The sequence below is a fragment of the Aethalodelphis obliquidens genome, unplaced genomic scaffold (assembly GCF_003676395.1).
Source record: "Aethalodelphis obliquidens isolate GAN/ISIS:26980383/991018 unplaced genomic scaffold, ASM367639v1 scaffold76, whole genome shotgun sequence".
NCBI lineage: Eukaryota > Metazoa > Chordata > Mammalia > Artiodactyla > Delphinidae > Aethalodelphis > Aethalodelphis obliquidens.
Window position 1 is genome coordinate 771,773 of NW_020838020.1, and position 21,497 is coordinate 793,269.

At 33.2% G+C, this 21,497-nt stretch overlaps 1 protein-coding gene across 2 annotated transcripts in view; it reads left to right on the top strand.

Moving 5' to 3' along the window:
• Positions 1 to 21,497, top strand: part of KLHL1 (kelch like family member 1) — a 379,998-nt gene that overhangs the window by 328,457 nt on the left and 30,044 nt on the right. For both annotated transcript variants that reach the window (XM_027092284.1, XM_027092285.1), the window contains one exon: positions 14,888 to 15,050. In XM_027092284.1, coding sequence (XP_026948085.1) covers positions 14,888 to 15,050 — 163 coding nt within the window. The remainder of the gene's footprint in view (positions 1 to 14,887; positions 15,051 to 21,497) is intronic.

Here is a 21,497-nt window from a genome sequence, read left to right on the forward strand (position 1 = left end):
GTTTAGCAAGGTAACAGAAAACCATTTATCTAGTAGTTGTTGACCTTTGATTCTAGGACAATTTCTCTTTGGGTTTGCTTAAATAAAGGAAATACTATATTTATAAATTAAATGTGTGCATTATTATTATAGGTACACCACACTATTGAGGTTTTTAAAACTTTTCTATAAAAAAATGCTTATTTTTATGCTATCGAATTTAAAAAGAAGTAACAAATTTACTATAAAAACCGTGTCACATAATATGTATGTTTGTCCATAGCACAAAATGATGTCTGTCTCTAGGGGAATACAAGTTAATTTATATATAAATGGTTTCTATAAGTATCCTAACTTTAGAATATAAATATTGGAGTTTCTTTACTAGCTATCTGTAGGCTTCAGTAGTTGTAGGTAGCTGTGGAATGTAATTTTTGTCACCACAGACTTTCTGTGTCAATAGAAAAACAACGTGTTAAATCAAATTCTTACAAATCAGGCAGAAACAAACAAACACACACCACTTAACAAAAACACACCACTTAATTTATAAGCTAAGCAAAGTACAGCTCTTTGTAGTGGAATACAGCTAAAACTGGTTTAAACTAAGCGATCAAATCCCCATATTTGGCCATACTTGAAAAAGCCTTTGACCTTGAACAGGCTACTGAACAATGTATTATAATTATAATATATAACCTTCTATAATCATATAACATGTTGACATGAGGGCAGAAGTATTTGCAAAGTATTTCTTCTTAGTCCACATATCTTGAAGGCCACTCATTTTACTAAGTGACAGAAAATTTCTATTATCAATTATGTGAAAAAATAGTATAGGATTAAAATAGATGATGTGCTTGTAATAGTCCACACCTGAATCTGAACTTCTGATTAGAGTTGTTTAAATGCTAACTAATCACTCTTCTTTGCCACCCCTTCTCCAACCCTTATTTTAGATAAGAATAATTCAAATATTAACTAGTGGGTCTCAATAAAGATTAAAGCAAAACCATATGAAAAATTCATTTATTCAATATGTTGACATATTCTACAATAGGGACAATATAATTAGAACTTTTATATTTTTATGAATAAAACTTTACATTGTTGCTAATACATTATGTCATGTTAAATGTATATATTCTCTCACTGTTTGTCAATTAAAAGATAAATGCTTTGATCTATAACTTTGGTTTTATTCTTCAAGGTTTTTATCTTTATTTAAACAATAGTAGCCATTATTTTTTTCCCTAAAATACAGCCTATCATTTTGTTTTATCTATATGATAAAATTTTTATGTTTCATTAAGACTGTTAATTATATACAGTACAATCAAAATCAATTTTCCTATTTTGTTTGTGACAAATATAAATAGTTGCATATTCCATAAATCAGTATGAATAAAAACATAGTGACTATTCAACATCTTAAAGCACTAACTTGATGTTGAATCGAAATAATTGCTAAACATTAGAAATAAGTGCAAAATATCAATATTTTAGGTAGAATTTATAACTAAGAATAATAAAGGGAGAACTATCAGAAAAATGGTGTAAAAAGCGATTGGACTGATATGAATCCAGACCATGTCTATGTTTGTTCTTAGACAAAGTTTTGACCTTGACCCTGTTTTTTGATCCTCGGTACATGAAATCACATTAAACTAAAAGTTACTTTTTATTTTTAAAAAAAGTGCTAAAAACCCTCCCAAGAATTTTAAGTATATTTTCTCATTTAATTCCCACAACAGCTCCTTGAGATGAGTAGTATTATTATCACTATTTTTACAGATTAGAAAACAAGAGCTCAAAGAGATGAAGCAATTGACTTACTCTTACAAAGATACTCAAAACTTTTTGCACCTAATTCCATGCTCTAACAATGACTTTTTATTAATATTGTGCTCAGGTTATGGCTTGGAAATCACCTTCATGTCAGTCACCTACAGTGGACCCTCCATATCCACAGGTTCTGCATCAGCAGATTCAACCAACCAAGGACTGAAAAATATGTGAAAAAAATTCTAGAAAGTTCCAAAAAGCAAAACTTGAATTTGTGTGAACAGGCAACTATTTACACAGCATTTACATCATATTTACAGCTATTTACATAGCATTTACATTGTATTAGGTATTAGAAGCAATCTAGAGATGGTTTAAAGTATATGGGATGATGTACGTAGGTTATTGCAAATACTATGCCATTTTATATAAGGAACTTGAGTATCCTCTGATTTTGGTATGAGAAGGGGCAGTCCTGGAACCAATCCCTTGCAAATACGGAGGAGAACTGTTTTCCCAGGCAATGGGTAAATTCCTAAGCCTTTTTTTTTTTTTTTTTTTTTGGTAGTACGCGGGCCTCTCACTGTTGTGGCTTCTCCCATTGTGGAGCATAGGCTCTGTACGCGCAGGCTCAGCAGCCATGGCTCACGGGCCCAGACGCTCCACGGCATGTGGGATCTTCCCGGACTGGGGCACGAACCCGTGTCCCCTACATTGGCAGGCAGACTCTCAACCACTGAGCCACCAGGGAAGCCCCAATAAATAATATATATTTTAAGCTTAAGTGATTTTGTAGGATTGCATGAAAAATATTCCTAGTAACTTATTCCATTTTGTACTACCTGTGGTCAACATTTTAAAAACATATATGTATTAATCCATTTATATTTTACATCATAATTATATATATAGATTCATATAGAAGATATTGTATATTACATACATTTATAATATTGGGGAAATTTTCACAAGGTCTTTCTCCTCTTTCTCTCTCTCTCTCTATATATATAGAGAGAGTGAGTGAGAGAGAGAGAGAGAGAGAGAGAGAGAGAAAGATGTATTTAATATACATCTCTCTCTATATATATATGATTTTGTAGGATTGCAAAAATCTACATATATATGTCTATATATATAGAGAGAGAGAGAGAAAGAGAGAGAGAGATGTATTTAATATCTTTGGGAAAATTTTATGGAGTAATGTGTATAAAACATATATAATTTTACTTATCTATTTCCCCATTCCCATTATGAAAGTTATTTTTGCTTATTTCTTTGCACAGAACAACTGTAAAATATTCATTTTTATGAACTATTACTTGGTGATTCATTGCTTCTGAAGTAAAACTATTTGATGGCGGTGGAAATGTCATCCTAATCATTAGTTATAAATATTTACTTGGTGCTACTATTTCCTTGATGATGACTTTAATAAATGATTTAAGAAAGGAAATCAAAAATAAGTTATGGGGGCTTCCCTGGTGGTGCAGTGGTTGGGAGTCCGCCTGCCGATGCAGGGGACACGGGTTCGTGCCCCGGTCCGGGGGGATCCCGCGTGCCGCGGAGCGGCTGGGTCCGTGAGCCATGGCCGCTGAGTCTGCGCGTCCGGAGCCTGTGCTCCGCAACGGAAGAGGCCGCAGCAGTGAGAGGTCCGCGTACCGCAAAAAAAAAAAAAAAAAAAAGTTATGTCCAGAAGGTCATATGCATATTGTGAAGCCATTGATGATTTAGATATATTTTGTGACTTCCATAACATAATTAGCAATATTATAGTAATTTATTCAACATAATGATTAAGTCAAATTAAATTTAAATGCATTACTATTCATTTAAAACTAAATATTCTCCGACTAGGCAAAAGGAAATCTGATATTTCACAGGCTTGTGCTTCTTAAATTATATAATTAATGGTAAATATGTAAACAGTAAAGCAATACTAAAAATTAGTTCCATGATTTAATTATTTTGCATAATTACAACATGTATTCTCTATAAATCAGAAGGACTGAGAGTTTAGAATAAATTTAGCAATAGTTTGAATGGATAATATTAATGAGGATAGAGAAAAAGGATAATTTCTTTCTCAGGAGAACAAATTAAGATTCTGATTATATTAATACAGAAATAGTAAAACAAATATTTTGGGGTAAATTATGTAAGCAATAAATTTTGTTTTTAAGTAAAAATATTTGGGGGAATGACTTGTACAAATGACCATTCCCAAGATTACTCTCTATATTCAAAGGCCTTAATGTCCATTGTATTTATTTGTGCTCTAAAACCCACATGGATAATGTTCAGCTTTAACTGTGCTATCTTACTTGAAAATTAAGAATGGTTTTCTACTTTCATTGAACTATCTTGAACAAAAATTACATAAAAATTCTAATATTTGACTGCAGAATTTTCAAAAGGAATAATATGTGCAAGAGCTAGACTTTAACATATATAAATTATTATATGTATGGGAAAAGAACATTTTGGTAACAGTAAACATCAAAAAGATATTTAAAATTTTTTATTAGAAGTAATCATGCAATTATTTGGCTTGAGACACAAAAAATAACATTAAATATTTCCATTGCTTCTATTAGATTATTATTTTCTTAATGCAGGTTTAATATTGTTACTGAAAAATATTTTTGCATTGTTAATCTTGTTTTACTGCATTTGCAAAGATATTTTTAGTAAACTTGAAGAAATTGAAAGTATCATTTTGAAATTATTCTGGCCTAATTATTCACTCTGCTTAATAAGATCCTTCTGCAAGGGAAAAAAATCACACAATCCTGGGTATACAGTACTTGCTCGACTGTTAAGTTATAAGTAGAGATGTTTGGGATATGAATTTAAGTTTTGAGGCTGATGATACACCTTACAACTACTCCGTCATCCCGCTTGCAGTTCTTAACTTCTCAGCTTTAATGACTTATACTAAGGGAGACCATAGTGTCCATTCTATTTATATAACAACTAAAATTATTAAGAGCTTGTTATTTGCTGAGCACCGCAAATAATTGAGGTAGGTACTCCTGGGGAATGAGGGTACTGAGATACAAGAAACTTAAGGTATTTTTTTCCCAGTATCACATAGCTGGTAGAAATAGACTGAGATTTGAGCCCAGGCAATTACACTCCAGTGGCAGAGCTGCCAACACTCTTCTGCCTTTTTTACTGCCCCTGGCCCTGATATTCTCACCCAAAATACCTTGATTACTTAAAGAATATTAATATATAAAATCGTTCAATTATGTCTGTGTTCCTATTTTCTATATTCCACATTAGAATGTAAGCTCTATTTTATCTCCAGCAGCAGATATGGATACATTCTAATATTTTTTTAGAGAAAGTTAATAGATTAATTGCTTATCTAAATCTTTCTTGACTTATTGTAAGAAATATTTACTAGTTCTTATACCTCAATTACTATATTTTATTTTCTCTCATAATCACAACTTTAAATTATAAAATATTTCAAATTTTTGTAAAGGCTAGATCATAATACTTTCACTAAGCATTGTTAAATTTCCCTCCAAAGTGGTATTCCTAAATGACAATTTCATGATAAAAATATAAGTTCCCAATATTCTTAACAGTGTTTGATATTGAAACACTTTTAAATTAAAAAAAAAATAAAGTATGGTTGTCAAAAACTTTCTCTCAAACATGTTTTATTTTTATATCTTGATTATTCTGATTGCCACTTATATCAAACATATATGCTTATAGGACTTTTATATATCCTTTTCTATAAGTTTCCTTTTATATCTTCCTAAGACTTGAATATGAGGATAATGATAGCAATTACAATAGCTTACAAAAGTTGAATGGCAATAATGTATCAGATTCTGTTCTAAGTGCTTTATATACATTAATGCATGTAATTCTTACCACAACACAATAAAATCATTATTATAACTATTCTCACTTTAGAGATGAGAAAATTGCAGTATAGAGAGATTAAGAAATTTACCTATGTAAGTGGTAGAGCTTGAGGAAAATCTTAAAAACACATGTATAAACCAAGGCCAAAATATTAATGACAGATTAATATATTTGATTATATTATTTTATTAAATTTGTGCACAAAAATAAAGTTAGAAGTCTTAAACATACACATTGAATTTCTGGCCTTGAAGGAGTATCTAGTGTCTGTGTAAGCTTTCTAGACATGTACAACTGTGAATGATGAATAAAATACATATATCAAATTATTGAAGACATCAGAGATAAACCAAGGCAGCCAGGACTTGAGAAGCAGATATCAAAACTAGAGACAATACTAATTTCTATCAGAAATGAAATGGACCTATAAAAGTTGCTTATTCATACAATGTAATAGTATATGCAATGGAAAATAATAAATGATTGCCTCACCTAACAACCTGAATCAATGTCATAGACATAACTTGAAAGGAGGAAGACACAATGTCTAAGTTTGAGCTGCTATAACAGAATGCCATAGACAGAGCATAAACAACAGAAATTTATTTCTCACAGTCCGGAGGTTGGGAAATCCAAGATCAAGGTGCTGTCAGATTCTGTGTTTGGTGAGAACCTGCTCTTGGTTCACAGACAGCCATCTTCTAACTGTGTCCTCACATGGCAAAAGAAGTGAGGGAGCTCTCAGGGATCTCTTTCAGAAGGGCACTAATTCCATTCATGAGGGCCTCTCCCTCATGATCTCATCACCCTTACCAAAGGGCCCACCTCTTAATACCTCACATTGGAGGTTAGGATTTCAACATGTGAATTTTGAGGGGACATGAACTTTCAGTCTTTGACACACAAAAAAGAATATATTAAATGTGTTAATTTGTAAATTTAAAATAGGGGGAAAAAACTTACTATAGGCGGAAAGAAATCAGAAAAATTATTACCTTTTAATGGAGGTTAGTGACTGGAAGTTGGTATTCTGGTATGGAAACATGTAGATAATGGGTATGTGGTGTTGTTCGTGTGAAAAAATATCTTATAAATTTTGTATTTTGTATATGTTATACTTTATGAGTAAATGATTTTTATGAAATCAAATAACCTCAAAAAAATTTTAAAATAAGTCACAAATCAAATATATTTTAGAATTATAACTGAATAAGTAGTTACCAGAATGGATTAAAACTTGTACAGTACTGGTCCAGAACCTACTTTCAAAGTCAGCAGTAACTTTTATCTCTCCAGATACAATAGAAATTTGTAGTTGGCCAGAAATATGCAGGTAAATAATTGACCCACCCTCCTGGAATCACTCTTCATGCTTAGTTTCCAGATACCAAAAGTTTCTGGAAAACCCTCCGACCTACCTGACCATTTCTTTTCTGTCTCCTTTGTTCTTTCTTCTTGTATTGATTTGGAATTGATATTGGAAACACTCTAAGTAAGGTCTTTTGTGAGTAATGTACTTAATCCATTTTAGCTAAATATTCATTGACAAATATATATAAGCTCAGTGGGGGTAGGGACTTTGTCTTGTTCACCTATGTGCTCTTTGCATTGTGTCTTTGGTGGTAAGAAAAATTCCTGAGACATAATAGACATTCAATAAATAGCAGTTAAATGAATGAATTAAATAATTAAAAAGCATCATTTTACTTTCACATCAGTGTTGAGACATAATTCTCCATGGATCTTTCATATTTCTGCACAGCTTTTGAGCAAAGCAGTGACCACCCCTCCACCAAATTATTAACAGAAATACTAGGAAGATAAAGATAGTTCCTATCTCCAAAGAGAAAGTCAGGCATACTTAAAAGCATGAAGATAATGTCTCCTTCCGGAGTAATGGGCATGTAAGTTTATTGCCCATTATAAATTAATTTACTTTCAACTTCAACTTTACTTACAACCCATTGCATGTACAGGTTTCACCTGATGCTTTTCAAAGCAAAAATTTTATTAGACAAACTTAAACAGACAAGAAAGACTTTATTCAAGGTTATTGCAAGAAGGAAGAAAGGCCAGAATTGAGCCTAAATTCACCTCCAGTAAAACAAAGGTGGGAGAGCTTTTGAGACCTGGAGTGAGTGGGGGAATCATAGGCAATCTATGTTTGCTAATTGACCTTACCTAAAGGTAAAGTAAACTTTCTACATTCCAGACAAGAGGTAGACTTACAACTTGAAGCAAGGTGTCAGATGAAGTTAAGCCCTTACTCTCCCACAGAAACTGGGAGATAAGGATGCTATCTTTCTTGAAGATTATATTCCCAGGTCCTTGAGAAAAAGCGTCTGTGGCTGTAACACTGGCAAGAGGTTTTTTTTAAAAGATTTACATCTCAAAGGGACAGAGAACTTATAATTTTCAATTACAAGTTGTTCAAAGTAAATTCTCTAAGGAAAGTGAGGTCAGGACTCTAGAGGCAGGAGAAACCTGTCTAAAGTTTGGTCAAGCTGAAGGAAATGTTAAAGCCCTCTTGGCATCACCCTGTGGGAATTGGGGCTTGAAGAACCAGTCAAAAAAATTGGTGATTCTCTGACTATTGCTGTTGCTATGAGTAATAACTACCTTTCCTCTTTGACTCAGGAGTCTTGTGTCTTCTCTCAATATACATACATTTGTGGCAGTTTACCTTGTCAGCTAGCAAATAGGATAAAGTCACAGATGCTTCAGAGTTCTTAACAATCTGACATTAGATTTTGAACTTTGGGGAAAATTCACCAGAATTTCCCTACACTGAATGAGACTGAATGAGATCACTTCCATCAATATTAACATAATATGTAAATATTTAGCAACTGTTTAAGATCTAAGAAAACCCATCTAATGAAGAAGTGAATTGACTGGAAAAACAGTATATAAAAGTTGTATATATTGTCCCATTGATGACTCATAATTAATTTAATTGCTAGTTTTTAATGATTTCAGTTTATAAGAGGCATCATATTTTCTAAGCTTTAGATAAGTTTATTATGAAGTGATGGGGAGCCAAAGCACAGAGAACCCTAACCTCAAATTCAAACTGATAATGTTACGTTGCTTAATGCAGCATTGCTTAAAGCGATAAAGTACTTTAAACAACAGTGTAGAAATAATCTTCAAAACGTGAGGCACAAGATGCATCACCTCTGATTTTTAGATTTTGCTACTTCACATGGTCATAAATAAGGAAATGTATTATCTTTCACAAAGCATTTAGGTCATAATATTTAGTTGGATTCCATTTTTTTCACTTGAATGAAAAAATTCAATTAATAGTGAAGAGTTTCTACCTCACTGCAATTGTTTTTTTTTTGAATTTTATTTTATTTATTCTTTTTATACAGCAGGTTCTTATTAGTTATCTATTTTATACATATTAGTATATATATGTCAATCCCAATCTCCTAGTTCATCCCAACACCAACACCAATTCCCCCTTCCCCCCCTTGGTATCCATACATTTGTTCTCTACATCTGCATTTCTATTTCTGCCTTGCAAACCAGTTCATCTGTACCATTTTTCTAGATTTCACATAAATGCTTTAATATACAATATTTATTTTCATCTTTTTGACTTACTTAACTCTGTATGACAGTCTCTAGGGCCAACCACATCTCTGCAGATGACCCAATTTCATTCCTTTTTATGGCTGAGTAATATCCTATTCTATATATGTACCACATCTTCTTTACCCATTTGTATGTCGATGGGCATTTAGGGTGTTTCATGGCTTGGCTATTGTAAATAGTGCTGAAATGAACATTGGGGTGCATGTGTCTTTTTGAATTATGGCTTTCTCTGGATATATGTCCAGTAGTGGGATTGCTGGGTCATATGATAATTCTTTCTTTAGTATTTTAAGGAACCTGCACACTATTCTCCACAGTGGCTGTATCAATATACATTCCCACCAACAGTGCAAGAGGGTTCCCTTTTCTCCACACCCTCTCCAACATTTGTTGTTTGTAGATTTTCTGATGATGCCCATTCTGAACGGTGTGATATAATACCTCATTGTACTTTTAATTTGCATTTCTCTATAATTATTGATGTTGAGCAGATTTTCATGTTCCTCTTGGCCATCTGTATGTCTTCCTTGGAGCAATGTCTATTTAGGTCTTCTGCCCATTTTTTGATTGGGTTGTTTATTTTTTTAATATTGAGCTGCATGAGCTGTTTATATATTTTGGAGATTAACCCTTTGTCCATTGATTTGTTTGCAAATATTTTCTCCCATTCTGAGGGTTGTCATTTTGTTTTGTTTATATTTTCCATTGCTGTGCACAAGCTTTTAAATCTTATTTCCATTATTCTAGGAGGTGGGTCAAAAAAGATCTTGCTGTGATTTTTGTCAAAGAGTGTTCTTCCTGTGTTTTCCTCTAAGAGTTTTATAGTGTCCACTCTTACATTTAGGTTGTTAATCCATTTTGAGTTTATTTTTGTGTATGGTGTTAGGGAGTGTTCTAATTTCTTTCTTTTACATGTAGCTGTCCAGTTTTCCCAGCACCACTTATTGAAGAGACTGTCTTTTCTCCATTGGATATCCTTGCCTTCTTTGTCATAGATTAGTTGACCAGAGGTGTGTGGGTTTATCTCTGGGCTTTCTATCCTGTTCCATTGATCTATATTTCTCTTTTTGGGCCAGTACCATATTGTCTTGATTACTGTAGCTTTGTAGTGTAGTCTGAAGTTAGGGAGTGTGATTCCTCCAGCTCATAATTTTTTCCCTCAAGATTGCCTTGGCTATTTGGGGTCTTTTGTGCCTCCATACAAATTTTAAGATATTTTGCTCTTGTTCTGTAAAAAATGCCATTGGTAATTTGATAGGAATTGCATTGAATCTGTAGATTGCTTTGGATAGTATAGTCATTTTCACAATATTGATTCTTCCAATCCAAGAACATGGTATATCTCTCCATCTGTTTGTGTCATCTTTGATTTCTTTCATCAGTGTCTTATAGTTTTCTGAGTACAGGTCTTTTACCTCCTTAGGTAGGTTTATTCCTAGGTATTTTATTCTTTGTGTTGCAAGGGTGAATGGGATTGTTTCCTTAATTTCTTTTTGATCTTTAGTTGTTAGTGTATAGGAATGCGAGAGATTTCTATGCATTAATTTTTTATCCTGCTACTTTTCCAAATTCATTGATTAGCTCTAGTAGCTTTCTGGTGGCATCTTTAGGATTATCTATGTATATATCATGTCATCTGCAAACAGTGAGAGTTTTACTTCCTTTCCAATTTGTATTCTTTAATTTTTTTGTCTTCTCTAATTGCCATGACTAGAACTTTCAAAACTATGTTGAATAAGAGTGGCGAGAGCAGATATCCTTGTCTTTGTCCTCATCTTTGAGGAAATGCTTTTGTTTTTTCACCATTGAGAATGATGTTTGCTGTGGGTTTGTTTTATATTACCTTTATTCTGTTGAAGTATTTTCTTTCTTTGCCCATTTCTGGAGAGTTTTTATCATAAGTGGTGTTCAATTTTGTCAAAAGCTTTTTCTGCATCTATTGAGGTGATCATATGGTTTTTATTCTTTAATTTGTTAATATAGTGTATCACATTGATTGATTTGTGTATATTGAAGAACCCTTGCATCCCTGGGATAAATCCCACTTGATCATGGTGTATGATCCTTTTAATGTGCTGTTGGATTCTGTCTGCTATTATTTTGTTGAGGATTTTTGCAACTATATTCATCAGAGATATTGGTCTGTAATTTTCTTTTCGTAGTATCTTTGTCTGATGTTGGTATCAGTGTGATGGTGGCCTTGTAGAATGAGTTTGGGAGTGTTCTTTCCTCTGCAATATTTTGGAAGAGTTTGAGAAGCATGGGTGTTAGCTTTCCTCTAAATATTTTATAGAATTCACTTGTGAAGCCATCTGGTCCTGAACTTTGTTTGTTGGAAGATTTTTAATCAGAGTTTCAATTTCATTACTTGTGATTGGTATGCTCATATTTTCTATTTCTTCCTGGTACAGTCTTGGAAAGTTATACCTTTCTAAGAATTTGTCCATTTCTTCCTGGTTGTCCATTTTATTGGCATAGAGTTGCTTTTAGTAGTCTCTTAGGATGCTTTGTATTTCTGCAGTGTCCATTGTAACTTCTCCTTTTTCATTTCTAATTTTATTGATTTGAGTCCGCTCCCTCTTTTTCTTGATGAGTTTGGCTAAAAGTTTATCAATTTTATTTATCTTCTCAAAGAACCAGCTTTTAGTTTTATTGATATTTGCTATTGTTTTGTTAATTTCTATTTCATTTATTTCTTCTCTGATCTTTATGATTTCTTTCCTTGTACTAACTTTGGGTTTTGTTTGTTCTTTCTCTAGTTCCTTTAGGTGTAATGTTAGATTGTTAATTTGAGATTATTCTTGTTTCTTGAGGTAGGATTATATTGTTGTAAACATCCCTCTTAAACTGCTTTTACTGCATCCCATAGGTTTTGGGTAGTCATATTCTCATTGTCATTTGTTTCTAGGTATTTTTTTATTTTATTTTTGATTTCTACAGTGATTTCTTGGTTATTTAGTAACATATTGTTTAGCCTCCATGTGTTTGTGTTTTTTCCTTTTTTTCCCCTGTAATTTATATCTAATCTCATAACATTGTGGTTGCAAATGATGCTTGATATGATTTCAATTTTCTTAAATTTACTGAAGCTTGATTTATGACCCAAGATGTCATTGTTCCATGTGCACTTGAGAAGAAAGTGTAATCTGCTGTTTTCAAATGGAATGTCCTATAAACATCAATTAAACCTATTTGGTCTATTGTGTCATTTAAAGCTTGTGTTTCCTTGTTAATTTTCTGACTGGTTGATCTGTCCATTGGTGAAAGGAAGGTTTTAAAGTCCCACACGATTACTGTGTTACTGTCAATTTCCTCTTTTATAGCTGTTAGCATTTGCCTTATACATTGAGGTGCTCCTATGTTGGGTGCATACATATTTATAATTATCATATCTTCTTCAGTTGATCCCTTGATCATTATGTAGTGTCCTTCCTTGTCTTTGGTAACATTCTTTATTTTAAAGTCTATTTTATCTGATATGAGTAGTGCTATTCAAGCTTTCTTTTGATCTCCATTTGCATGGAATATCTTTTTCCATCCCCTCACTTTCAGTCTGTATGTGTCCCTAGGTCTGAAGTGGGTCTCTTGTAGACAGCATATATATGGGTTTTGTTTTTGTATCCATTCAACAAGCCTGTTTCTTTTGGTTGGAACATTTAATTCATTCACATCATTCACATTTGAGGTAATTATTGATATATATGTTCCCATTACCATTTTCTTAATTGTTTTGGGTTTGTTTTTGTAGGTCCTTTTCTTCCCTTGTGTTTCCCACTTGGAGAAATTCCTTCATCATTTGTTGTAGAGCTGGTCTGGTGGTGCTGAATTCTCTTAATATTTGCTTGTCTTAAAGCTTTTGATTTCTCCATTGAATCTGAATGAGATCCTTGCTGGGTACAGTAATCTTGGTTGTAGTTTCTTCCCTTTCATCACTTTAAATATTTCATGCCACTCCCTTCTGGCTTGTAGAGTTTCTTCTGAGAAGTCAGCTGTTATGAGAGTTCCCTTGTATGTTATTTGTCATTTTTCCCTTGTTAGTTTTAATAATTTTTCTTTGTCTTTAATTTTTGTCAATTTGATTACTCTGTGTCTTAGTGTGTTTCTCCTTGGGTTTATCCTGCCTGGACTTTTGTGGCTATTTCCTTCCCTATGTTAGGGAAGTTTTCAACTCTAATCTCTTCAAATATTTCCTTCGACCCTTTCTCTTTCTTTTCTCCTGGTACCCCTATAATGCAAATATTGGTGCATTTAATGTTGTCTCAGAGGTCTCTTAGGCTGTCTTCATTGGTTTTCATTCTTTTTTCTTTATTCTGTTCCACAGCAGTGAATTCCACCATTCTGTCTTCCAGATCACTTACTGGTTCTTCTGCCTCAGTTATTCTGCTATTGATTCCTTCTAGTGTATTTTTCATTTCAGTTATTGTATTGTTTATCTCTGTTTGTTTGTTCTTTAATTCTTCTAGGTCTTTATTAAACATTTCTTGCATCTTCTTGATCTTTTCCTCCATTTTTTTTCTGGGGTCCTGGATCATCTTCACTATCATTATTCTGAATTCTTTTTCTGAAATGTTGCCTATCTCCACTTCATTTATTTGTTTTTTGGGGTTTTATCTTGTTGCTTCATCTGGTACCTAGTCCTCTGCCTTTTCATTTTGTCTTTCTGTGAATGTGGTTTTTGTTCCACAGGCTGCAGGTTTGTAGCTCTTCTTGCTTCTGCTGTCTGCCCTCTGGTGGATGAGGTTATCTAAGAGGCTTGTGCAAGCTTCCTGATAGGAGGGACTGGTGGTGGGTAGAGTTGGGTGTTGTTCTGGTGGGCAGAGCTCAGTAAAACTTTAATCCACTTGTCTGCTGATGGGTGGGGCTGAGTTCCCTCCATGTTGTTTGTTTGGCCTGGGACCACCCAGCACTGGTGCCTACAGGCTTTTTGGCAGGGTTAGTGGTTGACTCCAGTAGAACTCACACCAAGGAATACTTCCCAGAACTTCTGCTGTCAGTGTCCTTGTCCCCACGGTGAGCCACAGCCACCCCCTGACTCTGCAGGAGACCCTCTAACACTAGGAGGTAGGTCTGTTTCAGTCTCCTATGGGGTCACTGCCCCTTCCTCTTGGGTCCTGATGTGCACACTACTTTGTGTGTGCCCTCCAAGAGTGGAGTCTCTGTTTCCCCCAGTACTGTTGAAGCCCTGCAGTCAAATCCTGCTAGCTTTCAAAATCTGACTCTCTGTGAATTCCTCCTCCTGTTGCCAGATTCCCAAGTTGGGAAGCCTGACATGTGCCTCAGAACCTTCACTCCAGTGGGTGGACTTCTGTGGTATAATTGTTCTCCAGTTTGTGAGTCACCAACCCAGGAATTTTGAGATTTGATTTTATTGTGATTGCACCCCTCCTTCTGTCTCAGTGTGGCTTTTCCTTTGTCTTTGGATGTAGGGTATCTTTTTTGGTGAGTTCCAGTGACTTCCTGTCAATGATTGTTCAGCAGTTAGCTGTGATTCTGGTGCTCTCACAAGAGGGAGTTGCAAATGTTTCTTAACTGCTAGAACCTATTCTGAATGGAATCATAATTTTTACTATTAATTTGATTTTAGAACCTCACTGTGGAATAAATCCATTCGGTTTTCATTTCTTCCATGTTTTAGGTGTGACGGTACTAGAAGGCCCTATCTATGCCGTGGGAGGCCATGATGGCTGGAGCTATCTGAACACAGTGGAGAGGTGGGATCCTCAGAGTCAGCAGTGGACATTTGTAGCTAGTATGTCAATTGCCCGAAGCACAGTTGGTGTGGCAGCATTGAATGGCAAGTGAGTAGACTTTCCTTTTTTATTTGAAAAAAAAAAGTTTTTGATTGAATATTGTTTTAATAACATTTAGTAAACTGTTTTGATAAAATATTTAAATCTTTGGTTTTTGATTATTTTTTTAAGTTTAGTCTTCATGGATCATTGACAGATCAAGACTGCATATTTTTCTGATTGCCCCTTCTTATAAAATAAAACCCAAAACTTCTTTACAATAACTTTTTTTTTAAGTATCACATATATTTCATGAGAATTATGTGAACTAAAGATCTGCATATTTATATCCTTTCTGGTAAAATAGTCTGAGGAGCCTGCAAAATACTACTAAAAATTTGGTACTTAATATATTTTTTTGCATTATTGTATGTCTCTTCACTTTTCTCCTTTTCCATTCCAATCACACTAAATGGGGAATTTTCAAACACAACACTGTTGATATTTTGAATCAGATAAATGTTTGGTGCAGGGCTCTGTCCTGTGCATTGTACAGTGTTTAGCACCAGACTGGTTTTTATCTACTAGATACCAACTGCAACACCCTGCCCAATGTGGTAATCAAAAAAGTCTCCAGACATTGCCTAATATACTCTCTGGGATGGCAAAATACACTCCCTCTCACTACCATGAGAAACTCTGCCCTAAAAAAGCTAATAACACCCCTGGTTTGAACAACAGCAAAAGCTTCCAATCTGTTTACTTCTCTTTCCCCTAAAGTCCATTTGCTAAAGCTGCCACAGCTGCTTAACAAATGCAAGTAATATTTCAGTCCTCTTCAAGAACTTCTCTTTACAATTAGAACACAATGCCTATCTTTACCTAAAGGGACCTACTGGATCTTATTTCTGCCTATTCTACATTTTTTCTCTGTATGTCAGCCAAATTGCCCTTTTATCTTTGCTTCAAATATAGCAGCTCTAACCAAACTCAGTCCCTTTGAATGTGCTCTTTTCTTTGTCTGAGATGCTGTTCCTACCCACCATCACGTGCTTGGGTTTTTCTAATTTTTCAGGTTTCATCTCAAAATTTGTCCACAAAGAAAGTTATTTACTATTAATCCTATTAAATTAAACCACTCTGCACACTATCCCAAACTGCTTACTGTTCTTAAAATTACATACATTACTATTTTCTCTTTGCACTAGATATACATGTTTAATGAATGTTGGGCTTCAATTTTCATTTAGGTTTATTTGATGCCTAAAATTATATTCTTAGTGTCATGTATACTTCCTGAGAATTCATTTAGGATTTTTCCTGGAAATAAATGTTTACATATTAATTAGGGAAAATGTTAGATCTATACATTTGAAATCTTTTCATCTGAAAATGTGATCTTACTTTTATCTCTTAAAATTAGTCGCTATGTATTTTAGTGGTTTTAATTTAGGTATAGGTTTAGTATTTTCTTTCTGAGTTTTATTCACACTTATTTGTATTTTTGAAAATTTTAGATATTATATTTTGGTTTATATATTTGTATGTATTAATAATTATACATTTATAGTACACTGGAGAAGAAAGTTTAAGTATCTATATTTATGATAACCATTTTACTAAATGCATGTATCAGGGTTTTTTTTTTTTTTTTTTTGTGGTATGTGGGCCTCTCACTGCTGTGGCCTCTCCCGTTGTGGAGCACAGGCTCTGGACGCACAGGTCCAGCAGCCATGGCTCACCGGCCCAGCCGCTCCGTGGCATGTGGGATCATCCCGGACCGGGACACGAACCTGCATCCCCTGCATCGGCAGGCAGACTCCCAACCACTGCGTCACCAGGGAAGCCCCATGTATCAGTTTTTTTGATTTATAATAATAGATTTTCTAGGAAGATAAATATGGTAAACTAATAACAAAACTTTGTCTCTTCCTTCTTAATGTTTATGTTTATTTCCTTTTTATTGTATTGCTTTTATTTTTAGAATAGTGACATAAATAGTAGTGATATTGGGTGACCTCGTTTATGTCTTTTAATTGGAAAAACTTTAATGCTTTATAGTCTGTGTGATATTAGTTGCTATTTGAGATACTTATACCATGTGGTGTCAAGGGCAAGATCTTGTCATTACCTGTAGTTTCACTAATGGATATTTTATTTTAAAAAATCAACCTTGGTATAATGTTTTATTAAATTCTTTCTAAAAATGTATAAAATTATATTTTTCTTATTTGATCTATTAATATGGTGATTTACATAAATATTATAATTGTAAATCATTGTACACTTAAAATAAAACCAACTTACCCATGTTGCACTATTCATTTAGTAATTTGTTGCATTCTATAGTCTATGATTTTTCATCTATGATCTACGTATCTTTTGAAAAACATTTCATAATATTTTCCATTATGATATGAAGCTTTTCTTATCATAATAAAATCATAACATGAATTGAGAAGATTTCTACAATTTATCTGCTATAAGTATCTACAAATATGGGAAGTATATATTCTTGAACATGACAAATGATAGAAAAAATTATATGTATATTATCATATATATTCCCTTTAAAAGTTATGTTTTACTGAGATTTTAAAATTTAGCAGAAGATAGTTGTACCTTACTTCTAACCCTATGACTATTAATAATAATCTATCTTGTATTGTTATATCTTCTTTTGTACTATTATTAACCTCCTAATTTGTTATTTTTAGGTGTTAGCATTATTACTAATTTTGCCTTATCTTAGGTTTTGTCAGTATCATTATTTGGTTTTGTTTTTATCTTTAATCAAATGTGGGCATAGAGTGAAGTTATACTTGTTTTCCCTCTTCTTTTCTTATTCATTAATTTATACTTGGCTCAGTTTTATTTAATATGTCTTGAAATTCAGAATTTAACAAAATATAGTATTAATAATTGTCTTCGCAGTTTATTCTTCTTTAATATATCAAAATCATCATTTTAATTGTTTCCATTTCTTGCTTATTAAGAATAGTTTGGCTGTGAACATCCTCACTTATATATGTCCTTTGTGAGCATGCGTACAAATTTTAGCTGAGTGTAGACCTGGAACTGCAATTGCCAGGCTGTACGGTATTCTTGTGCTCAGCCTTAAGGGATAATTCCCAGAAGATTTTGAAAGTGTTTTCCTAATTTATGTACATATTCACACTGTACTAGAGATCTAGATACTATGCATTTACTGATTTGGTAACGTCAGTTTTTATCTTTTATGGTTTTATCTATTCTGGTGGATAATGCTATCACATTCAGTTAATGACTGAGATTGTGCTCCTTTTATATACTTATTAACAATTTTATATATTCTGGCTGAAGTATATATTAAAGTCTTTTTCCTGTTTCCATTTGGGTTTCCGTCTTTTTCATTTTGCCTTGTAGAGTTCTTCTTATGTTCTAGAAATTATTTCTAGGTAAATGTATCTCACTTTATTATTAGTAGTATATTACTATTACTACTACTATTATTTTCCAGGAAGGATATGTTGATTATATAATTTATGAAACTTTATGTCTAAAAGGAATTTTCCTATATTTTCACACATTTATTGTAAATTAGCTTGAGTAATTTAATGTCACAGCCTTGTATCATTATAGTTAAGTAGATATTATATACTTACTTATCTTCTGTCTTTTTTTTTTTAGGGAGATGTGTGGTAAGTCCAGTAGTTTTTCATCTTTAATATGTTTTTATATCTCATTCTTATAGATGTTTTGACTATATTTCTATCAGTTAGGGTACAGTCAAGAGACAGAAACCACTCCAGCTATTTATCAGTGATTCTCGATAAAGATAATCTAATATAAAGATTTGTTAAGTAGATATAAAAATTAACTAGTTAACCAAAAAGTCAACAAGAGAACACTATATCATAAATGTATCAACTAAAGGAAAGAGCTACCACCCCTAGTGTTGGAAAACAAAAGAAGGGATTGTAGTTATTAAGATTTAGAAAATCAGAGGAGAGCCCCTATGCAGATGAAATCCAGATATTTGTGATTGGACCTCTGCTTAGCCAGAGTTGGCATCTCTGACATGAAAGAGGGGCCCCTTGGCCTGGGACCCGAAGCTCTGAGGAAGTGGTGCCAGTCTGCTAGTGTTGATGGCTCTGAGTGGTCTCAATAAGCCAATTTTGCAAGTTCTGCAAAATGGCAATTGGATGCAACTGAATACAGGAAAAAAAGATGGGGTGACACAGGAACAGGAAATGAGCAGAAAGGAGCAAGACCCTTCCTCCTCTAGTCTTTCAGTCTCCCTCTGGCATCCATTAATGTCACATCCTAAAAGAAGGAACCAGGTGGCAAAGCAGAAACGTGGTTTTCAGAGTTCCAGCCCCCATATCAAAAATCAGAGTACAGGAGAGAGAATGCGGGGCTGCGAGATAAGAGCTTAACTACTGGAATGTTCTCCAATTTCAAAATGTTTACCAGGGTATAACCTGATGGCTGCTTTTCATTCTTTTAACTTACTATTTGGAGATTCATTTGAACAATCTCAATCATGTCTTTATTTTACTAAGGAAAGTTTTTACCTACTGAGGATTGGTTTTTGTTTGATTCCTTTTCCATTATTCTAGTTCTTTGGTTTTGGGATATATATTTTAGTATGTATTTATGTTAATGATTGTGTGTCTTTGAGCACTGATTTCTTTCCCATAAACAGTTTTTCTCCTCAGTCATTTTATTTCTTTTCCATTTAACTTGGGAAATTTTTTCTATATTTTATTGTTAATCATTGCCATTTTGCTTATGAATTTTACTGTTTCCAGTGAAGACATAATCTTTATTTTAATTTTCCATATATGATATACTTATTTGACAGCTCTCTTTCCTATCTGCCTCATATTCATCTTATTTCAATTGAGGATACTCTCTTATTGTTTTACCTTAAAAATCTCTTGTATCACTAAATGTATATTTTCTTAAATTGCTTTTGAGAGTACATTTAGTGACTTTTCCTCACCACTTACACTGATGCTAATATATAGATTCATCTCTTATATCCTTTAGGAAATGGATATCTCATTGACATAACAAATTTGTTCAACAAAGATGAGAAATATCTTTACCCTTTCCTTATATTATTCATTTGTTACATTATTCTGTAATGAGAAGGCATACATACACACACAACACACCCAAGACGCACACACTTATTTTAAAGTTTTAATATATTACTTATTTTATTCTAGATTTTTTATAATTACTTTGCATTATATTTTTGTGACCCTTCCTTAATATTTTACTGTGAAATATCTTTATATATATATATATATATATATATATATGTGTGTGTGTGTGTGTGTGTGTGTGTGTGTGTGTTTTGTTACAAATCTCCAAACTTAATCAGAAATAAATGGGATAAAAAATTTAATAAATATAATATTTAATGGATAGTCTTGTAGCAAATTTTCACATGTTATTATAACTGAATTTTTTAATTCAGTTTCTTCCCTTTTAAATTAGCTTTATATGGAATTCATCATTTGTATCATTTTGTGGTCCTTGTATCTTTTTGGTCAGCTAGGATATTTAATATCCTAAGAAATCATGTTTTACCCTAACAACATTCTTCATACCAAATATCAGAGTGTGAGAGTATTTAAAGTTTTTGTTCTTAAAATTGTTTACATTTTAATTAAGTACATTTTCCCAAATTTTAACCTTATTTTATGAAAATGTTTCGAATTATTTCATTTTTACTTCAAATAATCTTTCTCCTTTAAATCAGAATAGTATAGACCTCATTTGGGTTATTTTTTAATTCCCTTGAGTGTGATTTAATGGCCTCTAAATTCTGTGGTTTAATGACTTTCTCTTAATGTCTGGTTGCTTTTCCTGTTTTACTCAGAGAAAAACATAATCACTAGAAAGTGACCTTTCACTTCAGACCCACATCAGAAAATTGTTTCAACATTCAATAAACAGTTGTTTATTTTTCTCTCACCTGTACTGACATGACTTTATTTACCTCTACTGACATGACTTTTTTTACCTCTTGTTTAATTTTCACCTCTCACTAATGTGTCATTCTAACCTGACTGTTGCTTCTCTGAATATTATTTTGAATAATTTTCCCAATTAAGGCTAATAAAAGCCAGTGAACAGCCTTCTTGAGTTTAGATCATTCATGATACCTTTATTGTGGAAAAACAAGGCATTGGTTCATGGCTTAAAATTAATGAGCGTATTCTGGTGTATTCAAGAGCAAAATTATATCAATTTTATGAAATATTTTGGTCAGTCATCCAATGAGACAGATTAACCTAAGTCGTAGATATATCATCTTAGGCCAGCACAGCCACAGACTTACTCGATGCATAAAGGGAATACAACAAAACAGTAAATAGACATTCTGGTGTGGAGAGTGACCATATAAAACCTCAGACTCTCCAAATAATATCTACACTAGTAACTATTTTTGTTTCTTATTTGCTCTGTGCCTTAGCTTTGTTCTTTCAAGCTTTACTTTGTAACTAAAAGGTCTTTCCG